The sequence below is a fragment of the Mugil cephalus genome, chromosome 9 (assembly GCF_022458985.1).
Source record: "Mugil cephalus isolate CIBA_MC_2020 chromosome 9, CIBA_Mcephalus_1.1, whole genome shotgun sequence".
In the NCBI taxonomy this organism is placed as follows: domain Eukaryota; kingdom Metazoa; phylum Chordata; class Actinopteri; order Mugiliformes; family Mugilidae; genus Mugil; species Mugil cephalus.
The window spans coordinates 14,407,398-14,429,783 of NC_061778.1; the positions used below are offsets into that span (position 1 = coordinate 14,407,398).

General features: G+C 43.7%; 1 protein-coding gene across 1 annotated transcript; it reads right to left on the reverse strand.

Annotated features, from left to right (window-relative positions):
- Positions 1-223: 223 nt before the first annotated feature.
- aipl1 (aryl hydrocarbon receptor interacting protein-like 1) lies at positions 224-5,178 on the reverse strand. The gene is made up of 6 exons (XM_047593997.1): positions 4,836-5,178; positions 3,475-3,654; positions 1,893-2,081; positions 1,583-1,759; positions 1,362-1,503; positions 224-970 (listed from the first exon to the last, which is right to left on the reverse strand). The coding sequence occupies exons 1-6, from the start codon at positions 4,938-4,940 to the stop codon at positions 771-773; spliced, it is 993 nt and encodes a 330-aa protein (XP_047449953.1). The 5' UTR covers positions 4,941-5,178; the 3' UTR covers positions 224-770.
- Positions 5,179-22,386: the final 17,208 nt, after the last annotated feature.

Genomic DNA, 22,386 nt, shown 5'->3' on the forward strand with positions numbered 1-22,386 from the left:
AAAGACGTGAATGCCGCTGAGCACCAGGATAATTTCTCTATCAGAGTGCAGGCGGTTCCAGATGTAATAACTGTGGTTAGAGCTCCACCTAGTGGTGGGACGACACACCTGCAGGAGTGCCTTGATTTATTTATTTTTTTCTCACTGTTGGAAATCACAAGTTCAGACGACTTCTGGGTCTGTTACACAGCATATAAATCGATCAGGCAGAGACAGGTTATTGATAGACAGAGTTTTAATGCGTGACAAAAAAAATCCAAAACAATATAACAAATGAAAACTGTAGCTTGAGGGAAATAGTTTGACATTTCGGAATGCAAATTTAACACACTTATTTAATTGTTTCTTTCTGGGAGTTGGGTGAGAAGCTGCGACTCTTGTGCCTTGAATTTGTAAACGCTACTAAGAGCTACAGATTAAAGGAGCCACTGATCTTTGGCTTGTTGTCACGTCCAGTTTCCGATCTCGGTGCTAATCGTCTGCTATCTGTGGTATGAAATATCTCATCAGCTGCTTGCACTGAAGTAAATGGATATAATTTTAAACATGAGGTTGTAATATTTAATTTGACTTAGATTACTTAATGCTTGTGTAAACTTAGCATAGCTACATCTTGAGGCCTTTAGGCTGGATCCTTTTATTGGATACTGTCTTTGACACATGGGAGACATCATGTATACAAGCTGCTGTTGTGGTGGTGGCTAAAGGTGAAATTCAGATTTGTGCTTTAGCAGATTTGCTCGTCTCCATCCCCTCTCAGCCTCGGCGGGTCAGAACATGCCTTTGTACTTGTTCCTGTCCTCCTGGTTCTTCTCCTCCATGCGCATGTTGAGCACGGCCAGTTCCCTCTTGACGGCCTTCTTCATGCCAGGGTCCAGCTCCAGCACCCGGCTGAAGTCCTGCCGAGCCTCCGCCTCGTTCCACACCTCCATGTGGGCCTTCCCTCGCAGGTAGAAGGCCTTGCACGCACCTGGAGGACAAGTACAAATACTCACGAGGGAGCAGCTGGACAGAGAGTAAAGTATTTGTAGCGAGGAGTAGTTTTAAACAGTTCTTTCCGGCTTGTGACACAAACACGTGTGTGTCTGTGAACGGAGACTGTGCATGCTGAAGTGCAGGCACCAGACCTTTTATAGGATCAGACTTTACTAGGCACATGAAACATACATTTACAGCTGCCATAAAAAAAAACTGCACACATAGACTCACACTGTAAAAACATGCCTAACGTATAAAAGGCAGAATAATATGCTGACACAGTCTTTATCGCACATAAATCAGACGGCCGGGACGTGGCAAAGAATATTTTATCCCCTCAGTCTCACAGAAGTTACGCACATCCGTCTCGGTCAGCTACAAACCTGGGTGCTGGTTGATAATGTCGCTCGTGTGCTCGATGACCTCGTAGTACTCTTCCATTCGGAGCAAACACTGGCAGTAGTTGAGCGTCAAGGTGTTGGCCATCTTCTCCAGCTTCATCCATGGGACCTCCCACGCTTTCTCCTGCGGAGGAAAGCAGATCAAGTATAATACACAGATTCTTATGCACAAGAAAAAAATCCATCTTGCCGTGTGAGATCACCTTCGTCTGAACGTTCTTGATGCAGATGATGGCTTCCTTGTACTTTAGTGTGGCCTCTTGGAAGCGCCCCTGCTTGTAGAGTTTGTTTCCCTGTCCGTGCAGCACGGGAACGGCCTTCAGCCTCTCCTCGTCGCTCAGAGCCCAAGACTCCCTGTTGTACTCACTGGGCTGCTGCACCTGTTGGACAAACACACACACACATTTGTTTTACAGCCTTACAATCTGCATTAAACTGTCTTCATATGCAGAACCCCTATTAAAGCAGGTGAATTTAAAAAAAAAATGGGATGGTCCCTCTGCTCTTTCTCACCTTGACCAGCTCCAGGACAAAGTACAGCGGCTTCGGCTCCTTCATCAGCTCATCCAGGTCGTCGTAGCCGAGGGTGTGGTAGGCGAACATGTTGGCCATGCCACACGTATGGATGTGCCAGTCCACGGGGTCTTTGCCCTCCGCGATGCGTCGCATACTCTTGGCCACAAGTGGATAAACGCCAGTGTGCTGCAAAGGAAAGGTACGCTCAAGACTTAAGGTGACCGAGCTTCTAATTGTGCAACAGTGGTCGACCAGCTCAACTCTATGATCAATCCCTCTTAGCCTGTGACTTAAGTTGTACTCACCTGAAGAGTTTAGCATCATAGAGTAAGGATTTACTCACTAAAACTCAGGAAAAACTTTTGAATTAAGATAAGATTCAGTAAGACTATGTATCCATCACACAACTTGCAAACCTTCCAGTTTGTGGAGGTGTTGGTGTTAACACAGACCATCACACTGAACATTTCTCAACCTATACTTTGAGGGAAATGTAAGCTCCTTTACTTTTAACCCTACATATTCAAATTTTTCAGCGCATTTAGTTTTTACAATACTATTAATGTTCCTCAGGGAACATGAGGAAAACATGAACAGTTGCTGCTAAAAAGTGACATAAAGACAATAATTTTTCCAACATTGTACATTAGGGTTTAATCTGAATGTCGTGTTTGAGTTGTTTAACACTCCATCCAGTCTCTTTCCCTCAGTTTAGTAAGCGAAGGCAGCCCCCAACTGGACGGGAGTGATAGTGCACCCTGCAGGTCCAGCACAGCGTGGGGGTGCAGCCATGTTGTTCGGAGTGAATAAATGCTCTAAGCCCCATCAAATCTAATCAGAGTGGAGGGGAGTCAGTAGTGCTGACTCAGCAGAAGCCAGAGCCGATTAGGGAAAAGTGAGGCTGCTGTGGATTAATGACAGTATGCCTCGACCCATCTGTCTCTGACAGTGTGCGACACGCATAAACATAAACTCGGGTCAACATATATTCAGAAATACCAGTGCCTGTTTGTGGTTTAGATAATGTACGGTCAATGTGATATGTCATACCTGTGGGACAACTGATCTAATAATAGGGAGATATCAGACGAAACTAAACACTATTCAATTATTCATTCATTCATTCATTCATTTTTTGTAAATGCTTGCGCTCTAGGGGCTTGCAGGGGACTGGGGCTTATCACAGCTGTCATCAATATGTGAATTAAAAATGAAATTAAACTGTAATGCACCTGATTCAGGTTTAAAATCTTTAGAAAACCCACTCTGCCATCTGATTTTTTATGCAGCTACTCATGTGTTTCTGTTTCTTAAACCTACTTATTCAAAAGATGAGTGCATTGTATGCTAATCAGCCTTATTGTGTTGTTTTTGTCTGGTCGTTATTGAAAACCGCGTCATTAACTTCCACATGTGCAGTGTGATGTCATTCAGTCCAAGGTTCACAGTCGCACCATGTACGGATGAACTAACAGGATGCAACTCGGTTTGTTTTAAAATCACACAGTCAAGAAAACTGGTAAAAACACATCTAAAGCTCTTTTCTCCTTCTTCTTCTTCTTTTTCCTTTGGCACTTACAACGGTGTCACACCAGAACTCCGCCACCTCACCGATTCTCATGGAGGACAGCAGGGTTTCCCAGATGTCCAGTTTGAACATGTTGCCGATCACTATCTCCATGGGCGTCCCCACCACTTTACTGTCATCTATGACCGTGCGCTCGTCATCGCACAGCTGGGTGCGGAAGTGGAACGTCACCTGGAGCCACAGAAAGGAAAGAAGAAGAGTGGCGAGAGAGCAAGAATGTGAGTCTATACAGTGTGAACAAAGTCAGGAAAGGCTTTAACAATGGTCTTCAACATAAGGCAGCTCCAGTCCCATAGCTGCAGGAAAAAACAAATAGGTGCAGGGTGAAATAAAGTTTATTTAGATCGAGCATAAAATGAAACTGCATGAGAAAGGGGAGACCTATTAAAAGTCAGTCCAGAGACCACTACGTGCAAGTCAATATCAACGTGAAAAATGTTGATTTCACACAGGTGAATTTTATTTTATGAGCGGTTTTATGAACACAAGATGACGCAAGGTACCTTTAGTGGCACAACATGAATATAAACACTAATCAGTGGGGCAAAGAGGTACCTGTGCTATCCTCTTAGTCAGACTAGTGAAATCTGTTGTAGGGTATATAGTCAATGCACTTTGGGATATTCACAGGTTTACCTTTTTTTGTGATTGTCATTACAAAATATGCCAAAAGTGGTAGTCTTCTGGGAATCAACTTAAAATTTAAATAAATAATAAATAAATAAATTACAGGGCCTCAAAAATGTGCCTAGTCAGTTTGGATACACCCAGCTAGCATTAAGGGATAAACAGCACAACTACACACCCATTACACACGAAGAGTTTCTAATTGAACAATGTCCTTAAAAATAATATGCTTAAACAGTGTTCTTACAACTAAATTGGTCAAAGCCGGTGCACTTAGGATATGTTTTGAACCTATTAAGGTCTGCACTGTATTTTTAAACATCTCAAACAATCTTAACTGTCGCGTACTGACTCTTTACTTAATTCATATTCACAAACATCTTCAAGGAGATACAGTGACCTTTTCTTAAAGGGAAAGACAAAGCCAACCTTCCCTGTTTGAAATACGGATTAGTCACAGACAGGTTTGTCTCATGTGTGCTTATATGACGCTCATGCGTCATGTGTATAACTTATATTAACACATCTGATTAGATTATTAGAGCTGGATTTAAGAGTTTTGCTTTGATTCACCGTGTTTCCTTTGTCCAAAAAACAGAAATGTGATTAAAGTGCAGCAAAACAGCTCTTGCATATTGGTTTTTATTTTAATGAGAGAGAAATTTCGTCTAAGTCTGCGTCGAAGTAAAGACTCATATGCTTATAAGAGACCAAAGAGAAAGTACCTTCGTCCCAGTGATGAATTTTGGGATGTCTCCGGTTCCTCCATGCAGGATGGTTTTCTTGATTCCCTCTGATCCCAGCAGCAGCGTATCTTGCACATCCGACATCTTTTTCTTTTTTTTTCTTTTTCTTTGCACTTAGTCACCTTTTATTTCTAAGCATATATGTTACGAGTGTCTGTGATGAGAGGGGTACGACACGTGTAAATGTGTGTGCACGACTTGGAGGTGTTGACTCTGGTGGATTAGTTTGGACAGAGATAATGAGATTAGAAACTTCTCCCCTTCTCCTTATGTTTCATCAACTCTCTGTTGCTCCGTGTATTAGCGTGGCTCAGGAAACCTCTAGAAAGATGGAGCAGTCAGGATGAAAGGAGAATAAACTGGAACAACATTAAGTAAAGCTACCATCAGAGCAGTGCATGACATCATCAGTCTCGTATGAAAGGTCGTTATTTTGCTGTGCATACATATTGGCGCTGGCGAAGAGTCCGGATCTGTGAACCGGGCAACAGTTGTGTGTCCGCGTGTGTGTGCGTTTTAGAGACAAAACAAACACTAATAGGTCTGTGCAAATAGGACGTGGTTTCCATTCCAGAGGAAATTTCCAGGATTTACGTGGATGCGGGGATCTGAACAATGCAGAGAATACAGAGAAATGGTGGAGCAGACGATTACTACATGGACTCCTTGACCCTTGTCTGTTAAACATCTGTCTCCCATCTGGGCAGCGCGCATGCATCTGTGTGAGGCTCCTGTAATGTTTGCTAACAAAGTCTGCAAGCAGTTTGAGGGGGCAATTATTCTCAAACATTACCCTGTGTTAATGCCTTATTCCATGCTAATTGCACAAATAGAAAACCCCATAACTGCACTTTGGCAATGCTCGCAAATTGTATAACTTTACAGCTTTTGTGTTTCCTCTCTTGAACAACACGGAGGAATGAGTATTGCACCATGAATTATCAGTCACGTCTGCTGCCTTATCTCTGCTCAAATAGGACCTCGATATTCTCTGGAAAGTGCTGCAACATACTATCAGGTTTGACTTTTTTTTTTTCCACCACTGATGTGACAAACAGTACTGACTGAGGCAGTGCGGTGCGTACTTGGCAGGTCGCCAAGGCAAAGGCAGCCTTTGCACCCCCTTGTGGAAGGGGGCGGCAGTGCGGTAGGCCATCTGCTTGATCACATTGAACCTGACTGGAAAGTGTTGCTGTCCCATGAGGCCCTCTGAGGCATCTACACGTGACACCGGTTCACAAAAAATATGCTGCATAATTCGACACCTACACGGGGTAACGTAATTTCTTAATCATTTCAAATACCATTGAACTGTTCATCCATCTTCTTGCCACGCTCCAGTCTTCTCTTGCGGTTACTCTGAAAATGCCACATGGGCATATGGCAGGGTGCCTTTCTTGGATGACAGGTTTGGGGTTGCTATAGTAACAGCCTTTTATGCCATCACATCTCTGAAATAAATAAATAATGAGAAAACTATACAATGTATAGTGTGTGGTACGTACATCTTTATTTCAAAACAAGAAAATAAAGTTGTATGCCTCCTCACTTTGGGTCATTTCTTCCCTACCAGTGAGGGGAGAGAGGACAGCAGTCCATCTGACCTGTTGGAGAGGTAATATTATGACAGCGTGGTGTGTTGTAACGGCTTTGTGTCAGAGTGACTCATATTCCTTGCGTCACACCGCCTACACCTTTCTCTATTGCTCTGCCTATGCGTGTCAAGATGCATTCACGCTGTGTATACGTGCATGCAAATCTAAATTTTCTGCGTGCACATTGCACCGTGGGAAATCGAATGTGCCAGGTTGCTGAACCGTATGCACACGTATCTGCGAGGACAGGTTCTGCTGCATGCGTCCCTGCCAACAGGAGGTACAAGCCGGTACAACTCCATCATATTTGGTCCTTCTGGAAACCCATGGCTGATGCACTAGTTCCACCTCAAGCAAGTAATACTCTATTTCTGGAAAGTACAGTCATGGATTTCCTGGGGAGGAGCCATTCCCCATGTAAAAGCCATTCATTCATATACATAACACTCGGGGGAGGGTTGCTTCCATGACGCACAGCATATACGCACATAGCATAATGTTTATGGATGTGTAAACCTTTTGTGCTTCTGCTGTGGGAACGAAGCACAAAGAGAGCGAGAGCGAATCTGTCTTCCCCTGTCAGATTGACATGTAGAGCTGACCCAGCAGATGCAAAAGGAAGGAGGCACAGCCAGTTAGAGCAGTTTGGAGGTCAGCGTGCAACACTCGGAGACATCACACATACATGCCCACACACATTTCCTACGTTAGGAGGATTTAAAAATGGAAACAGGAAAAGCAAAACACAAGATGATACACTGCCATACGGTAAACTGAACAACTTAACAACAATATTCACAGAATATATAAATAAAACATAAATTTCCCACACCACAATAAGCGAAGAATTGAATAGTGAAATATGAATAGTTAAATGTATTTAACTTATTAACACAATTGACATAAAGCATGCATTTTAAGGTAAATATCCAACAGTGTGTCTAACACCTTGTATTTTTGTGTATCTCTCAGGTTGACGAGAAGTGACAGTGTGGAAGGTTGCGCAGTGAATCGCAGCCTCTGCAGTCACTTCCATAGAGATGGCTGAGAAGCACTGCTCTCTGAGGAGCAAAGACTTGGACACTGTGCGGCCCAAAGCCTGCGCCTTCAAGTGGAAATATGAATCGCAAAAACACAAACACACGCAAACGTGTATCTGAAGCAGAATTCGCAGCATCAAAGCCAGAAGTTTCACCTGCACCGGCACTGAAGGGAAAATATGACGACGAAGGTTACGAAACTCTGCCTACGCTGATGGTGACATGTCTCACCTGAAAACCTTTTATTCTTCTTTTACTGGTTGGGCTGAGTGGTTAGACAGGCAGATCTGGTGCAGAAGGGTTACTGGTATGAATTTCAGGACTGACAGGAAGAAATGAGTTGGGGGTGAATGAGCAAGCTGTGCTTTTCACTCGACATCCACATCTAACGTTCCCTTGAACAATAAATTGTATTTCAGTGTGTTTGACACCAATATAAATCTGCTTTGGACAGTTGCTACTGGTCCAACAAAAACCCATGCTTAATTTATGCAAGTGAGTTTATTGGTAGACAGGACCTGAGAGAAATGGATGGACGGTGGTGAAAAGGGTTGAGGAGATGGGATGAAAAGGGCTCGGAGGAGATAGGGTGAAAATGGTCGAGGGGAATACATGAAGGGTGAGGAATTTATTCAGTCTGATAATGCTATGTTCAATCAACCCAGGGAGTGAGACTCTGGGTGGGGGCACATCTCAGGCAGCTTCGGATCCTTGATCCCTGGTTCCTGTAATCAAGGGTGGAAGAAAGAAAAAAAAAAGAGAAGAGAGGTATGGGGAGGGTGCGGTTTAAGAACTGAGACAACTGAAGCATTTATAGGTAAGTGTGGGTTGGAGAAAAAAAAGATTAGGGAAGGTGGTGTAGTTGCACAATTTAAATTGTAATAACTTTATTATTTGGGAAATCATGGGGCAGACTTTGTACGGAGCTAACATTACTTGTCGGAGAGTTTGTAAGTTTTGTAAGTAAGTTAATTCATTCATAAGGGGTTCTTTCAAGATCTTTAAGATGTTTTTAAGATAGTTTTTTCCCAGGCAACCTAATTGTTGCTTTAGAACAGGGTTATAATTTTAGAAAAAAAAACTGACTCAGCCCTGAAGACCTGTTATGTATTAAAGCAATTTAACCAGGAAAGTCTGCACAGAAAGACTTAAAGAATTCATTCGACATGCCGTCTTGCACAATGCGGAAAAGCTGAGTGAATCTTTGGCGATTACATCAGGGCAGCGTCATTTTAAGGGTGTTGTTATGTCATGAGGAATATTTCCCAGATGGAGTCTAGACACTGGTGGCGGTGAAGGAATGAGGAGTTATACCGAAGACCTGGATGGTTGCACCTGTAACAATGCAGTGCACATACGGAGAGCAAAAAATCTGTAACTGTTTTTTTTTTTTCTTTTTTAATGTATTTTTACATCTCCATGCGAAACAGTTTATGGAAAATTTTGATCAGTTGAAACCAACTCAGTTACTGTGCAGTCTTACTAATCACAGACGCCCCCATAGAGAAGCATAAAATAGCACGGGAAATTGTTAAGATTTCCAGAGCATGCTTCACATTTCCTCCACAGATTTGAAAGTCAATGAGATGGCAGAAGTTCAATCAAACCAGCGAAATCCTTCAGCCAAAAGGGATTTCATGTTTGGATCTTGTATTCAACTCTTTAATCTAAGTGCTATATTTACCAAAGTGACCAAAATGGAGAAAAGCTGCGCATACCCATTCCATTCAGATGACTGAGGAATTCAAACAGTCCTCCCCCTCCGCGCCGTGTATCTAGGTCGTTACTTCCACCATTCATTCAACAGATCACACAGACGCTCATGATACGTTTTCTGAAACGCTTGCAATGCCGCTGCTGCATACTTGTAAACCGTAGGCCTCAAGGAACAAGGTCCCGGATCTGAAAAGATTATATAACAATTGGCAGCCTCACAACCATCTCTTACAAAATGTGGCTGTGCAGTTGGATTAACACAGAAAACAACAAACAACTGAACAACAAACATAAACTAACTAACTAATGAGATATTTAACCTTGCATAACACGGATCCATCCGTGTTTCCAAGTTTAACCAATGGAGAGAATGGCCGATCTGGGCCGTGTAGTGACTATAACTCCTTAATTCTCTCTTCCTTGCGTAAATCCACTCTAATACGACGCTCCTGACATGTGGCGAGCAGACTGTTGGCCTTTTGCCCGAGTGGAGAAGATTTGAGGTCAGAGTCACTGCTGTCTAAACCACTAAGACGGAGGATTTTTGAACCTGCAGTACATCTTCTCACCAACAGGAGGACGGTGGATTTCTCATTATGTGTGTGTGTGTCGGTGTGTGTGTGTGTCGGTGTGTGTGTGTGTGTGTGTGTGTGTGTGTGTGCGTGTCGGTGTGCACGCATTTGTGTGCTGTAGCTGCCCTGACTTGCAAAATTCTCAGGAACAGTCTGCACCGGAGTCTTGTGAAGTCATGCAGCGGGTAACGACGAGGGAGAACTTTCTGGAATGACACATTAGCTCAGATTCCTGAGGTGCGCACATCAGTTGCTGCGCTTAAATTATCCTCATGATTTACTCATAAATGCGGTCTGGGTCACAAACGCTGCAAACAAACTGATTATTTCCTCATGCATTCTATACCCCGTAATCTCGTAGGCCCGCGCACAACGATGTGTATTGTTCTGATCTGATATTCGCGGCTCCGTCCTAATCTCTGCTCCCGTCAGAGCTGCTGGACTTTGGCTCTGCAGCTCTTCCCGGCCTCAGCTACCACCCCCCCCACACACACACACCCCCACCCCCACCCCGACCGGGCCCCTGCCGTCCTGCTTGCTGCCTGGCCCCGACCTTTAGCTACATACCAGAACACATAGCAGCAAGGACAAAGGGCAAAATGCACATGACACATAAACACACTCATACAGCCTCTCTGTTTGTTCTGCACACACAAATGCAAAGATGAAAGGGGAAATACTGGATCTGTGTCTTTGATGAGCAACAAGTTTGTCACACGGTCCATAGAATAATACACACACAGAGACACGTATGCAGACAGACATTCACTGTAATAAACTACAAAGATCCTTCCAAGATCTTAAAGTTAAAGAAGAAATAAACTGCTGCTGGTCTCCTTAAATAGTTGTATTGTCTTGTGTTCTTCCAAACCAACTTCTGCACATGACATTAGAGGTGTTCCTGGTTTGAAAGGGTTGCAGGGAATTATAATAAAAGCGGTCCCAATAATGAATGAAAGGCTGCTTTTCGTAGCTAATAAGCGTAACGTCTCAAAACCGCTGGAGACTCCTGCACTACCACAGGACTTTCATAATCAGCACCATGTCCCTTTAAGGACTGAGGATCTCTGCACAAATGCAGATGAGCAAACATCCTATACAAGTGGACACATCCTTGAACTAATCTGCCCCAGTACTCGTCAGCTGACGCCGTTAGAAAAGAAGTTACGTGTGTGATACATTTCAAAGTTTTCCAGTCATAACTGGTGGTATCGTTTTGATGAGACGCTAACAAAGAAAAGTCAAATCCCACGGATGCCGTGCTGCGAGCTAACAGGCCTAACAGGACTGCACAGACCTGTACACACCTAATCCTACTATTTACTTACAACAAGACCTCATGCTACTACTTAGGCATTCACCAAGACCCGCAGAGCTCTCTCTCTCTCTCTCCAAAAAAACAAAAAACAACAAAAAAAAAGCAAACTGCACGACAAACAACACACACGCGGAGCCATTTTCCACAGAGGAACCATCAACGTTCCCATGAAATTATTGCGGCCGAAACAAACGTGAGAATCGACAGGTCAGCGCATCAAAAAAAAAAAAAAATCTCGCACGCGTTGTATCGTGTGAAGTGTCTCTGAGCACAATAAATTGTGAACTCCAGTCTCATGACGGTGTTGCCACAGTAGCACGTCAACAAACCCCGACTTCGCTGACTGTTTCTCATTTAGCAGCATGCAAAGGCCGTAACGTTAAAGACAATAAAACCTACTTTAGTTACAAAGAAAATTCCTCGCAGCACACAACAGACACATACCAGATGCATGACAGTACGTTTTTTGTTTTTTTCACTCAAGGCACAAAATGTAGTTTTTGAGCTAATGACAAATAGAAAAACTGCAAACTAACGACTAACACAAACCACTAAGTTTTCTACATAAGAATGCGTTTTGCTTTTGTACCTCTTCTTTCCTGTTACACTCCCACTACCTTCCTGACGAATTACTCAAAAAGAAAAGGTCCACAGCCGGCACATCGGCAGCGTTTCTAACAAACTTGCAAGCTGATACCTTGATAAAAAATAATTTAAAGTGTTTTAAGCGCCCTTCACTTAGCGGCGTGATCGATCCAGGCGGCAGGTGAGTTACATCTGAAATGAACAAACTGATGTCGTGTCGCAGTCCCCAGTGTTAATGATCTGCTTTCATCTTTATTTATGGAACGTGTCTGGCTCGCAGTTTTATTATCTCTCGTGGTGTTGCCGGCCCTTTTCTGGTTTAGATAATGCCGCGAAGTCATCCTGTTGAAACGCCCTGCCCGTTCGTTCTGCTGGCGTTACTCATTGTTTAAAGTAGTGCCCCGCTCAGGCTATGTGATGCTGCCGTATTGACCTTTTCTGCTGGGCCCAGTGGGGATGTGAGAGGAGGAAGTGGGATATTGAATGTGATTGAAGTGCAGCCAACAGAGAGCAACAGTACTTCCCTCCTCAACAAGCTGGTCCTAGACCAGGTCAAGGGATTAAACTATTCAGTGGCCATCCTGTCTGACCTCAATACAATTAACCTGGCCCGGCCCTTGTGGCAAATCTTCTACCTGTATTTGACTGATGGATGAATCTGCAGTGAAGTGAAGTGTGACATTAAAAGGAATATTTTAGGTGCAGTAACATATTTCTTCTCATCTGCAATGCTTGGAATGTTACGCTGGTTTTATTTTACGGCAGATCAGTCAGAAACGTGTAGACTGTCTCATGTACATTTTAGTTTAGTTTGAACTGAGCTGCCTTGAGGAGGCTCCACACATCTTTAAAATGAGACGAGGCTGTATTGCTTTCGGGGATTTGGAGCTAAACCAAGTTATGTGAATAATGCATCGATCCCAGCCTTACAGTACCACAGTCCGTTGGTACACGCTGCATGACTGAACACGAACCCAGTGAACTTGCTGAAGCCTCCTGCTCGACACTCCCAGCATCTCCCAGTCTCTCCCACTCCCAGTATAGAGTTCACTCCACTCGGAAGTGCTGTTTGTAACCCAAAGTGTCATTTCCTGACCAAGGAAGAGCACTGAAAGAGCCAGACAATCGACTCGAGAGCGATGGCGAGCTCGTCTTTGTGGGAGAAGGCAGCGTCTGACCAGCTTTAATGTGGACCATGTGCTCCCGGGGCTGAACCGGTCCTGGTCCTCATGAGCAACTATTGACAATTTCCTCAAGTATGCGTGAGATGCACACAAAGAAGGGACACTCCCAGATATGCAAACACACATGCACAACATTTTCCATCTCAGGGAAGTTGCTGCTTGCAGCTGAAATCAAAGGTCAGTATGATCAAAGGTCACATGGCTGTTGCATGTGGAGAGCAGACACATGCTCTCTATCTATCTATCTATCTATCTATCTATCTATCTATCTATCTATCTATCTATCTATCTATCTATCTATCTATCTATCTATCTATCTATCTATCTATCTATCTATCTATCTATCTATCTATCTATACCAAAAAAGTGCCCCTGGTAATGGGCTTGTATCCAGAGAATGACACTAGAGAATTGATTCAGCTTCCACATTTTTTTGCATTAGTAAAATTAGAGGAAGCATGTAGGTGGCCTACATCTGCTACTTTACAGTAAAGGAGACAAAATAATATTTTCACGGTTTGACGGATTTGACATTTTGTCAGAAGCTGTAACGCCATCAGCCTCTGACATCAAACGGCCACATTTACACGGGCAGTGTGTCCTGAACCTGACAGGAATTGTTATGATCATACGTAGATTCCATCTCAAGTGTTTACATGGGCGTTAAATAAAATGATCTGATGAGAGATAAATGCCTTTGCGTGTCCCAGATCACAAATCTGAGTGAAATGACTCACTCTTTAGACTCAGCTCACATCTTTCCGAGCACTTGTTTGCGATCCTTATCGACTGACTACCGATTTTTTTTTCGGTCTCCCCTGTGAGCTCATCGTGTCACGTGACGTCTACATGGGGCAACCGTGCAGAGAAAGAAAGAATCAATTCCAGCTAGAGACAACATGATCAGATTGAGCTATACATGAGCTGTGCATGGCAAAAACTTTCTTTCCTCAGTCTGTTTGGAGTGAGGTGGCGTATAGATATTTATTCTGACCAGGCAGTTATTTGGATATGTCAAAGTGTCAGTGTAAACGTAGCAAGTGATGAGATGAGCCAGCAATCTTCTATTTGTTTATTTAGTCCTGATATATTCAGTCTAGAAAGGAAATGTTTGTTGGGCGAAATATTCACTTTAATAGTCTGAGGATTAGACGAGAAGATTGATATCAATCTTGACATCTACTCTTTAATTAAATATGAAGCTAACCGCTATCTAAATCTTAGCGTAGGACGTAAACAGCTGGCCTGGCTCCATCTGAAGGTACGACCCTTTACCAGGATTTCAATCTCATTGATTCCCAAGTTCTATCTACTCATTCCACAGTAACCCAGTAATAATGTGAGAGTGAGCGGAAAAGGAAAGCAGCACAATGTGCATCTGTTCATAAGTGAATGTGCCCACGCTACGGATATGTGTGTGTGTGCGTGTGTGTGTGTTACACACTGATCTGTATCCAAAAAAGAGCCAATGTTTGCTCTTCCTCTCCGAGCGCTAATAAGCAACAGTAGCTTTGGAAATCCTAGACGGCTCCATGTTCACCAATCTCTCTCTGTCTTCCCCTCTCTCTTACAAGGGATTAAGTTGTCAGGTTACATTGAACTCTGAGCACCCTCCACCCAGACAAAACCGTCTTAAGGTGCAGGCCGTCCAGTTATTTATAACTCGGTTCGGTAAGCCTCCGCTCTCTTCGGCCCTTTTCAGTGCATAGACATGTACGGGCGTCTGCGCTCTCGCTTTATTACACGGATTCCAGGGGAAACACATCACAGCGGCTCCCTTAGCGGGTGTGCGTTGGCCTACGTAATACTCTAAAACTGTGGGATCCTGTATCTGCACGTCCCAGTCTGTGTATGTGTCTGCCCATCACAGCCATTTAACAAGATTGTCTGGCCGCGACTGGTCAGACTTTCCGAGGAATTACGTAATGGGCCTTCACTGAAGAGCACCAGGCTGACAAGAGCACCGCTCCTGACGTCATCGCACACACAAACACGCAAACACGCACAAACACAAACAGGGTGAAGTTTAAGGGTGGAGGGCGCAGGCAGCAGATTTGAGACACACAAAGCCGGGCCTCCTCGTCTTTTGTTACATTATCACACGTCCCACTCTCACTTGCTTTCCCACTTTCTCTCCCTTTCTCCTCGCAGCCCACCTATCTGGAACTGCCGTCTATTTTGGGAGCTCGGTGCCGGCCAAGTATCGGCTGCAATGTGTTGAACACATCACGAGTAGAGGCCCCTTTGAGACAAGACGGGTTCTGGCTCGAGCGCCGTGGTGAGTGGGTGAAGGCTACTTTGTATAATCCTTGACAGCCCATTGGTTTCGAAAGCAAATTTAAAGCTTTCCGAGACACATTTAAGGAGATTTTTCGTTGTAGATTTGGCTTCAAAATACTATTATATCACACACACAGGATAAAAGCATTGTTTTTTCTCTTCTTTTTGGACTGATTGGATTTTCACCTGTGGGTCTCCACATTCAAACAATCACGAAAAAAAACCTAAAATGATTACTCTGCCTTTACTCCACCACGGTAAGTTTGCAGAGGTGGGCGTCAGTGGTATTTGTCTTAAAACTGACAGCCATGAGATGATTCACAGTCATCACTATTTTATAGTGACACATGACAAGAAACTCCTTTTTTAAAAAAGAAAAAAGAAAAAAATGGCCCCCATTAAACAGCTGCCAGAGACAAAACAGAGGGTCATTGTGATAAATTCCCTACATTTAAAGCAAGACTCGACAACGCTTGAAGAAAGACAACGCGAGAAAAACCAGACCTCGCCACATTTCAGCCGCTGCCATTTCCTACAATTGCTCTCGAGCGAGCTGCTGACACTTTTGTGCATAAATTTGACAAATCAAGCCAGCGACTGCTCCCATTATGTTTTCGGCCTGGTGAAGACACTGAGCATGAGCAGTAATATAACTTTGTTTATAAGCCGAGACCACCAGCTGAACGTGCTTTCACACAGTAGCTCATTTACGGAGTGGATTAGGTTTTAGTTAGTGTTTTCTAAAAACTCTGGTTAGTCATATTTAGAGTGATTTACAGTTGCACAGGCTTTAGGTCAGAACTGTTACAAAAAAAAAAAAAAAAATGTTACAGCGTCTGCAAAGATGAGAGACAGTGGTTTCTCTTTGCATTTCCCTGTCTTTACTGTGAGCAAATCACCACAGAAAATATATATTTTTGTTTTCAAATCAAACACTACAGCTGTCGTCTAGACAGCGCCTCGGTATATTTAGATGTGGGGCGTGTAATGGACCCTGAAATTGTAGTTTTTCAAGAATGAAGGGTATTTCAGCAGCTCCAAGCGGCGAAGTTTAACTCGTCGCATCAGCTGAAGGGAAAAGATATTTCTTAGCATTGCTCTGCTTCTGAGTTTTGTTTTGTTTTTTTCTGCCTGACTGCTGCGTGAAGCGCTGGAGTTGAAGTCTGTTCATTTTTTAATAAAAACTTGCCTCAGTGGCTGAGCCTGATAGGACATGGATTTTATTGGAGCATTGTGTTGTTCCAGAAGTGATAGCGCACCTGGGAGCTCATTAAAACGCGCTCGGAGGGAGACCATTATTTTACTTATGCCTAGACCTAATTTGGAAAAATGACACTTTCCATCTACATGTAAATTGCCGGCGGCTGACAAATGTGAGCTCACACGGGCAAGCTTCACTTCCCCAGATTTAAAGCTTCCTGAAGCAGCTCCTGCAGATAACTCAGGACTTTTATTGCAGCAGACTACATAATGGACAGGGTACAGTAGAAGCGGCTCACTGCATAATAATATCCACTAATCAAAATCAGACGACCAGAAGCTGTCAGGAAACATAACATTGTCCACTCACTTTTGCAACCAGGCACCGCAGCGAATATGTAGGGACTAGCTTGACTTGACCGCACCAGAGGAAACCTGATGACAGCATCAGATGAGCTATGTATCAGTGGGACAGCCCAGGAATCCTGCAGGATTTGTCCTCTCCATAACTACAACAGAGCCTGTGAGGTAATATTTCATTACAGAATTCTGACTCGAATTATTTTTTAATTTATTATCTTATTGTTATTGTTGCTTCTATTGATTTTTTTTATTATTCATCTTACATTAGACGTGAGGAAACAGTATATCTTCAATATAATAAAGCACTGTGTAATACCAGGAACATTTTATCACTGATAAGTAATTTTAGTCGAATTTTATCAGTAAACCAGAACCAAATCCCAAACTGTCCTCTGATTACCGATTAAACGCAATCATTTTCAATATCTATTCATAATCACGCACTCTAAAATGCTTAAAACACATTCCTGGACAATCCAATTAACTGATTACCGCGCCTCATTTGTAACAGATTATCTACATTTCTTTTAATCAGATCACTCTCACGTCGATTCGTCCCCTGATTTTGCTTCCTGCGCGCTTTTGACCACAAGACGCACTTCTCCCTCCCGGGGGGGCTAAAGGTCACGGGGGTCTGCGGGAGCACGCTGCGCCACAGGCTGCGGTTGCGTCACAGCGACTATTGAGTCAGGTGCACTCCCAAGGATCTCACTGCCAGCTGCCGTCGAGGCAGGGATAATCTGCCTAAGCAGCTTTCACATGATTTCGCCCACAGGGAAGAATTTAGGAGAGGTTTGTAAACCTCTTCAGACCTGGCCTTGGATCTTCTTCCTGCTCTGACTTAAGAGGTGAACGGGGGGCGTATAGCAGACGCTATAGATAATTGGCATTTAATTTATTTCTGTCTCTACAAGTCTAGACATCTACAACATCGTGTCAAGTTTTGTGCGCTGTTCTCCCTCAACACATCTATTGTCTGTCCCGCTAAAAGCACCACTATGGGAAGTGATGAGGAACATAGATCTGGAAGGAAGGTATCTCTACAGAAGAAAGATAGTTAAAACAGACTAGGAAGTTTCTGTGACCTTCTCTTTAAGGGCTTGGGGAAGTGAAGTTAATCTGCTAACAGTTAGGGGTCAAAGTCAACGGCCCGAAGTCTATATACGCTGCGCAACGATGCGACTTCAGCTGCACATTCCAAAGTGCAGTGGAAACCATAAGGTTGGCAGAGAGAACCATCTCAGCAAGACCTCTGGCTTTTGATAATGCTTCAGAGGAAAATTCAGAATCGATGTTTTTATAAATAAAGAAGCCCGACGTCTGACTCAAATAAAACAAAATTAAATTTGAGAGATTATGTTACCATTGAAAAAAGTAAAAAAATAAATAAAAAATCTATTGAAAAGAACAGAAAGCTGAGGTTGAGATGAAAGATATCTGAATGCACTCCACTTACTCGATTTTATTTATTTGACTATTTTGTGGCCACGGTTGTAAAGCGCTGCAGCGTCTCCTTGTTTTTCCCTCCACTGCTTTCTGGATTTCTCCGAGTTCTGTCAGCGTCTCAAACAGCTAAGACAGATTACAGCCTGCTGAGCTGTTTGTGTGCTAACTAAACGTCAGCAGATGCCTGCCTGATGTTGATTAAAAGCTCTCAACAGTGAAAATTTGCTCTCACTGAAAAATGATTGGCTAATCAAAGACAAACAATGGACCCTCTGTCATGTCATAACACAAAAAAGCTTGTGTGTAATCAATAACATTAATCATGCATTCCACGGAGATGTCCCACGTCTCTGGAGGAGCACTAACTGATAAAGCTGCAATATTCTGCTAATATAGTGACGTGATCAATTTTGCCGTGCAGGTTCAGGGAGGAATTCATCTTTATTAAAATCGAATCATCAGCACAGTTGTTTCAGCTCCCATGATGTGCCATGTTGACTGCACCGCATTTCCACTTCATGATACAGTCACGATCTCATCTTCAGATATAGTAAATTGCTTGAGTAAGGGCTTGCTATTACTGTTCACAGCTCACGGCTTAAGCAGATTATTGTTTACGTTCTCTCTGGCAGCACAATGTATGTCTACAGCAGGAAGTGTGTTGGCTACGTAAGTCCATAAGCCTGGAGTCTGGAACACTAATGTACTGCGGTTCAGCTCGCGACATGTGAGTCTGAAAACCCCAGTCGGACGCAAGATGACTGATGGATGTTAGAAACAGAGCACTTACGCAGCATTAGGATTTAATGAGAAGAATCTCAGTGTAAAGGTTTATAATGTTTCTTCTTAATGTTGTGAAACGGTTAGCGGTACGGAAGCCTCGCGTCATTAATGGATCTTAATGGATCTCATTTCAGTTTTTATTTATTGAGAAGGCAGAAAAGCATGAAACTGATAACCACAGACCAATTTTTGTAAAAAAAAAAAAAAAAAAAAAAAAAAAAAAAAATCAGACATTATTACAGCGCACAAATTATGCAACCTGATTCCAATTTCAAATGGTTTTCCGTTAGAACACAGTGAGTTGTAAAACGCGACAAATTGACCGAGGCAATAAAAAATATATTATGATTGATGGTGTGCAGGTTGACTCGGTCCTCTTTTGATGATTGCGCTCCATCTCCCTGTTCGCAGCAGCTGCCTGTTCATCTCTGTCGGCGATGCTGCTCCACTCCCTCGCCCTCCACAGCTGGCAAAACAGCTGCCGCAGGTACAGGCCAACCACACATCGCGTGGCACAGGTAGCGGGGAGGAAGGGGCTGGATGCACACATCCCACGTGCCTTCGAACACACACTACCCGAAAGCGGAAAGGTTCTTGCCGGGTCAGGTGGATTCATCTTACTGCATTTGTCCTCCTCACGCATCCCTCCTTCTGCAATCTCTTAATGCACTCACAGACCAATTGCCTGGGAGCGGCTCAGCCAGGCGAACCACTGACCTGAAACAAACCTATACGACACACAAAGTCAAGGCATGACCCTTATATGCAGCATTATGACGCATTAATGCAGAGTTCTGGCAGTGCCACCTGAAGAGGATGTAAAGGAGAGGGAGAGGAATAATCCTGCGTTGGTGTTTCCCGTCTTGCACGAGTGAAATGAAGGAGGATTGCAGAGGAGGAGGGGGAGGAGGAGGAGGTGGGGATGAGAGAAAGGTCTGCCAAGCATGAGGACAAGGAGGTACAGAGGAGCAGACAAGAAGATAAGGAGATTGGGGCACAGACAAGGAGCAAGGAGCCAGACCACATTAAAGGTCGCTGATAAAGAAGACGATGTACTCGAGACAGGCTGAAGAAGGAGTTTGCCCGGTTCCATCTGCGGTGTTAAGTAAGAGCTTGAGGAGTGAGAGAAGGCAGCACGAAGCATGTGCGCGACAGAGAGTAAGCCGGGGCATCTGGTTTTGTTAAGGCCCCAGAACATTCCTTCCCTCTGTTCGACTCTGGCTGGCAGCTTTTAAAGGGACACGTTCTCTCTCACATCCTGCTCTGGGCATTGCCCTCTCTCTTGAAGTTCGATTTATGGCTGCTGAAGGTCACAGACAAGATGTCTGTCTGCCCGTTTATATGCGCGTTCTTCCGCATGGCGCTCACGGTCGTTACAGAGGAAAAATGTTAACGACGGCAGACTTCAGGCTTCATTTTATTCATTTCCTGTATGAGTGTTAATAGCTTCAACTTGTTCTAAACTATTAAATAAATGGTTAAATACTAATGTAACCATAAAATCCATACTGAGACATACAGTACCTCAGATCCTCTATGTCAGTGTTACTACACTGGAATCATTTTTAAGTTTGAGAAGCTTCAGCTGTACTTTTTTTTTGGAAATTCAGAGGACAACTTCTAAACTCATTCAGATGGTTGTTTCAACACTCAAAGTTAAAGTTAGATTTCACTGGAGATTTTCAATAGCTAAAAATCAATTTCAGATGTTTTTTCCCCTCTCTCTCTCTCTGTCTCTCTCTCTCGCTAACTTTTAACGAGGAATCGCATTTCATGCCTGGAATGAGAAAAATGTTGACGGCTGACGCCCAACCAAAATGTGTTTTTAGGGTGATGCAAGCCAGGTGAAACTTACAGTCGTGCCAGCACTGTACAACATTATAATAAAACATCATTAAAAGAAACGCTGAACTGCACAGCCATCACGAGAAAACTAACGCGGAGTGACAGACGGCTCCCATGATGCAATACTTTTGTTACATGATACAGCAGGTGTCATGGTGGGAATCTGAACACATGAACGTGCCGCATAAGTAACAGGATTTTTCCGCGATGAGGGACTCCGCTTATTGCTTTACAGGGTGGTCGGAGGCTGGGTTTCCGTTTCCGTCTCCGTCCGTTCTCCTCGCCGCCACTCTGGACTGAACGGGTCTTCGATGCAGGAAAAAGCCGACCACAACAGTTCTTCAGCTGGCAGCTTTAGTTGTTGCATGAGGACATAAAGCTTGCCAGTGAAGAACTGCTGTAGGTCAGCCAGTGAGCCGGCAGTGGTTATACCTGAAGGAAAATGTGTACAGAACATCAGTGCAGTACGTAAAGTGAGGATGATCGGTTGGGACACCTTTCAATTAAACAAACGCAACCGTAGATATGCTCTTGAAAAACCCTAATATGTCTGTAATGGAGAATCATTCATCTTCAAAATCCCTGTCCAAGAAATAAGTTAGCCAGTTAAAGAAGTTGTTAATCTAACTAAGTTAATATTAATTGGGACGTTTTTCAGTGGAATTCTATGCAGATTCTTTCGGAGCCAGCATCTAGCAACTGTTACTTGTGTTCCATCTTAAGGCGCTCCAGCGTTGGCTTCAGCTTTTGGCCATGGACGTTGCTGCCTGGCACACGCACACATGCGCCGCTTCTCTCTGAGCTGCCTTCAAGGAGATGTTGTGGTAGAAAGGTGAGGAGGTAAACAGAAAAATATCAGAGGACAACCGTGAATATTTACAGCGACTTTGAAAGTCCACTGACCCGTAAGCGTCCGGGCTGAGTGTGAGCAACGGCACGAAACTAGCCTGCATCAGGAATGCCAGGCTACTGATTTAGAATTCTTTCTGCTTTTGCCATAATTGAATACAGAAGTCTTTGCTAGCTAGATAGCTCGGCCTCTGGTTACAGCCTGGAACTCCTGATAGAAAACAGCTCTTGTCCTGTGGGGCAGTTCAGTTTACAGCAGCCGTACAGGGCTGAATGGAGGAATTTTCCTTGCAGTTTAGACACTTCCACTCCCTTGGGCGTGAGACTGCTTCTCTAACACTTCAGGTATTCTGTAATGTCACTTCGAGAAAACCCCACAAATCTGCATCTCAATAAATGTCAGTTGAGGAAATGTTGGTAGAAGGATCAAGCCCTTGAGTTGAACAACACGGGGCCAGTCGGGTCCGTCACTCTTTGCTGTGAAGTAATTTTGAAAGAACAACCATGGCCTAATCGAGAGTTAGTGATTAAAAGTGACAAGAAAACCCTTTATGCGATGTCCCATTTTAACATCCCCTTTCAGCTGGCCACTGTGTAATACTTACGAGTAGCCCAGGATTTGTCTTGCCTGGCTTCCATTCAGCTGGCCTGACTTCAACTATTGCAGTCAGTCAGTCTGAAAAGCCTTTCCCTAGCAGCATATTCTTTCACAGTTCAAGGACAGGACTTTGGGCAAACTAGCTCTGAGCAGCAC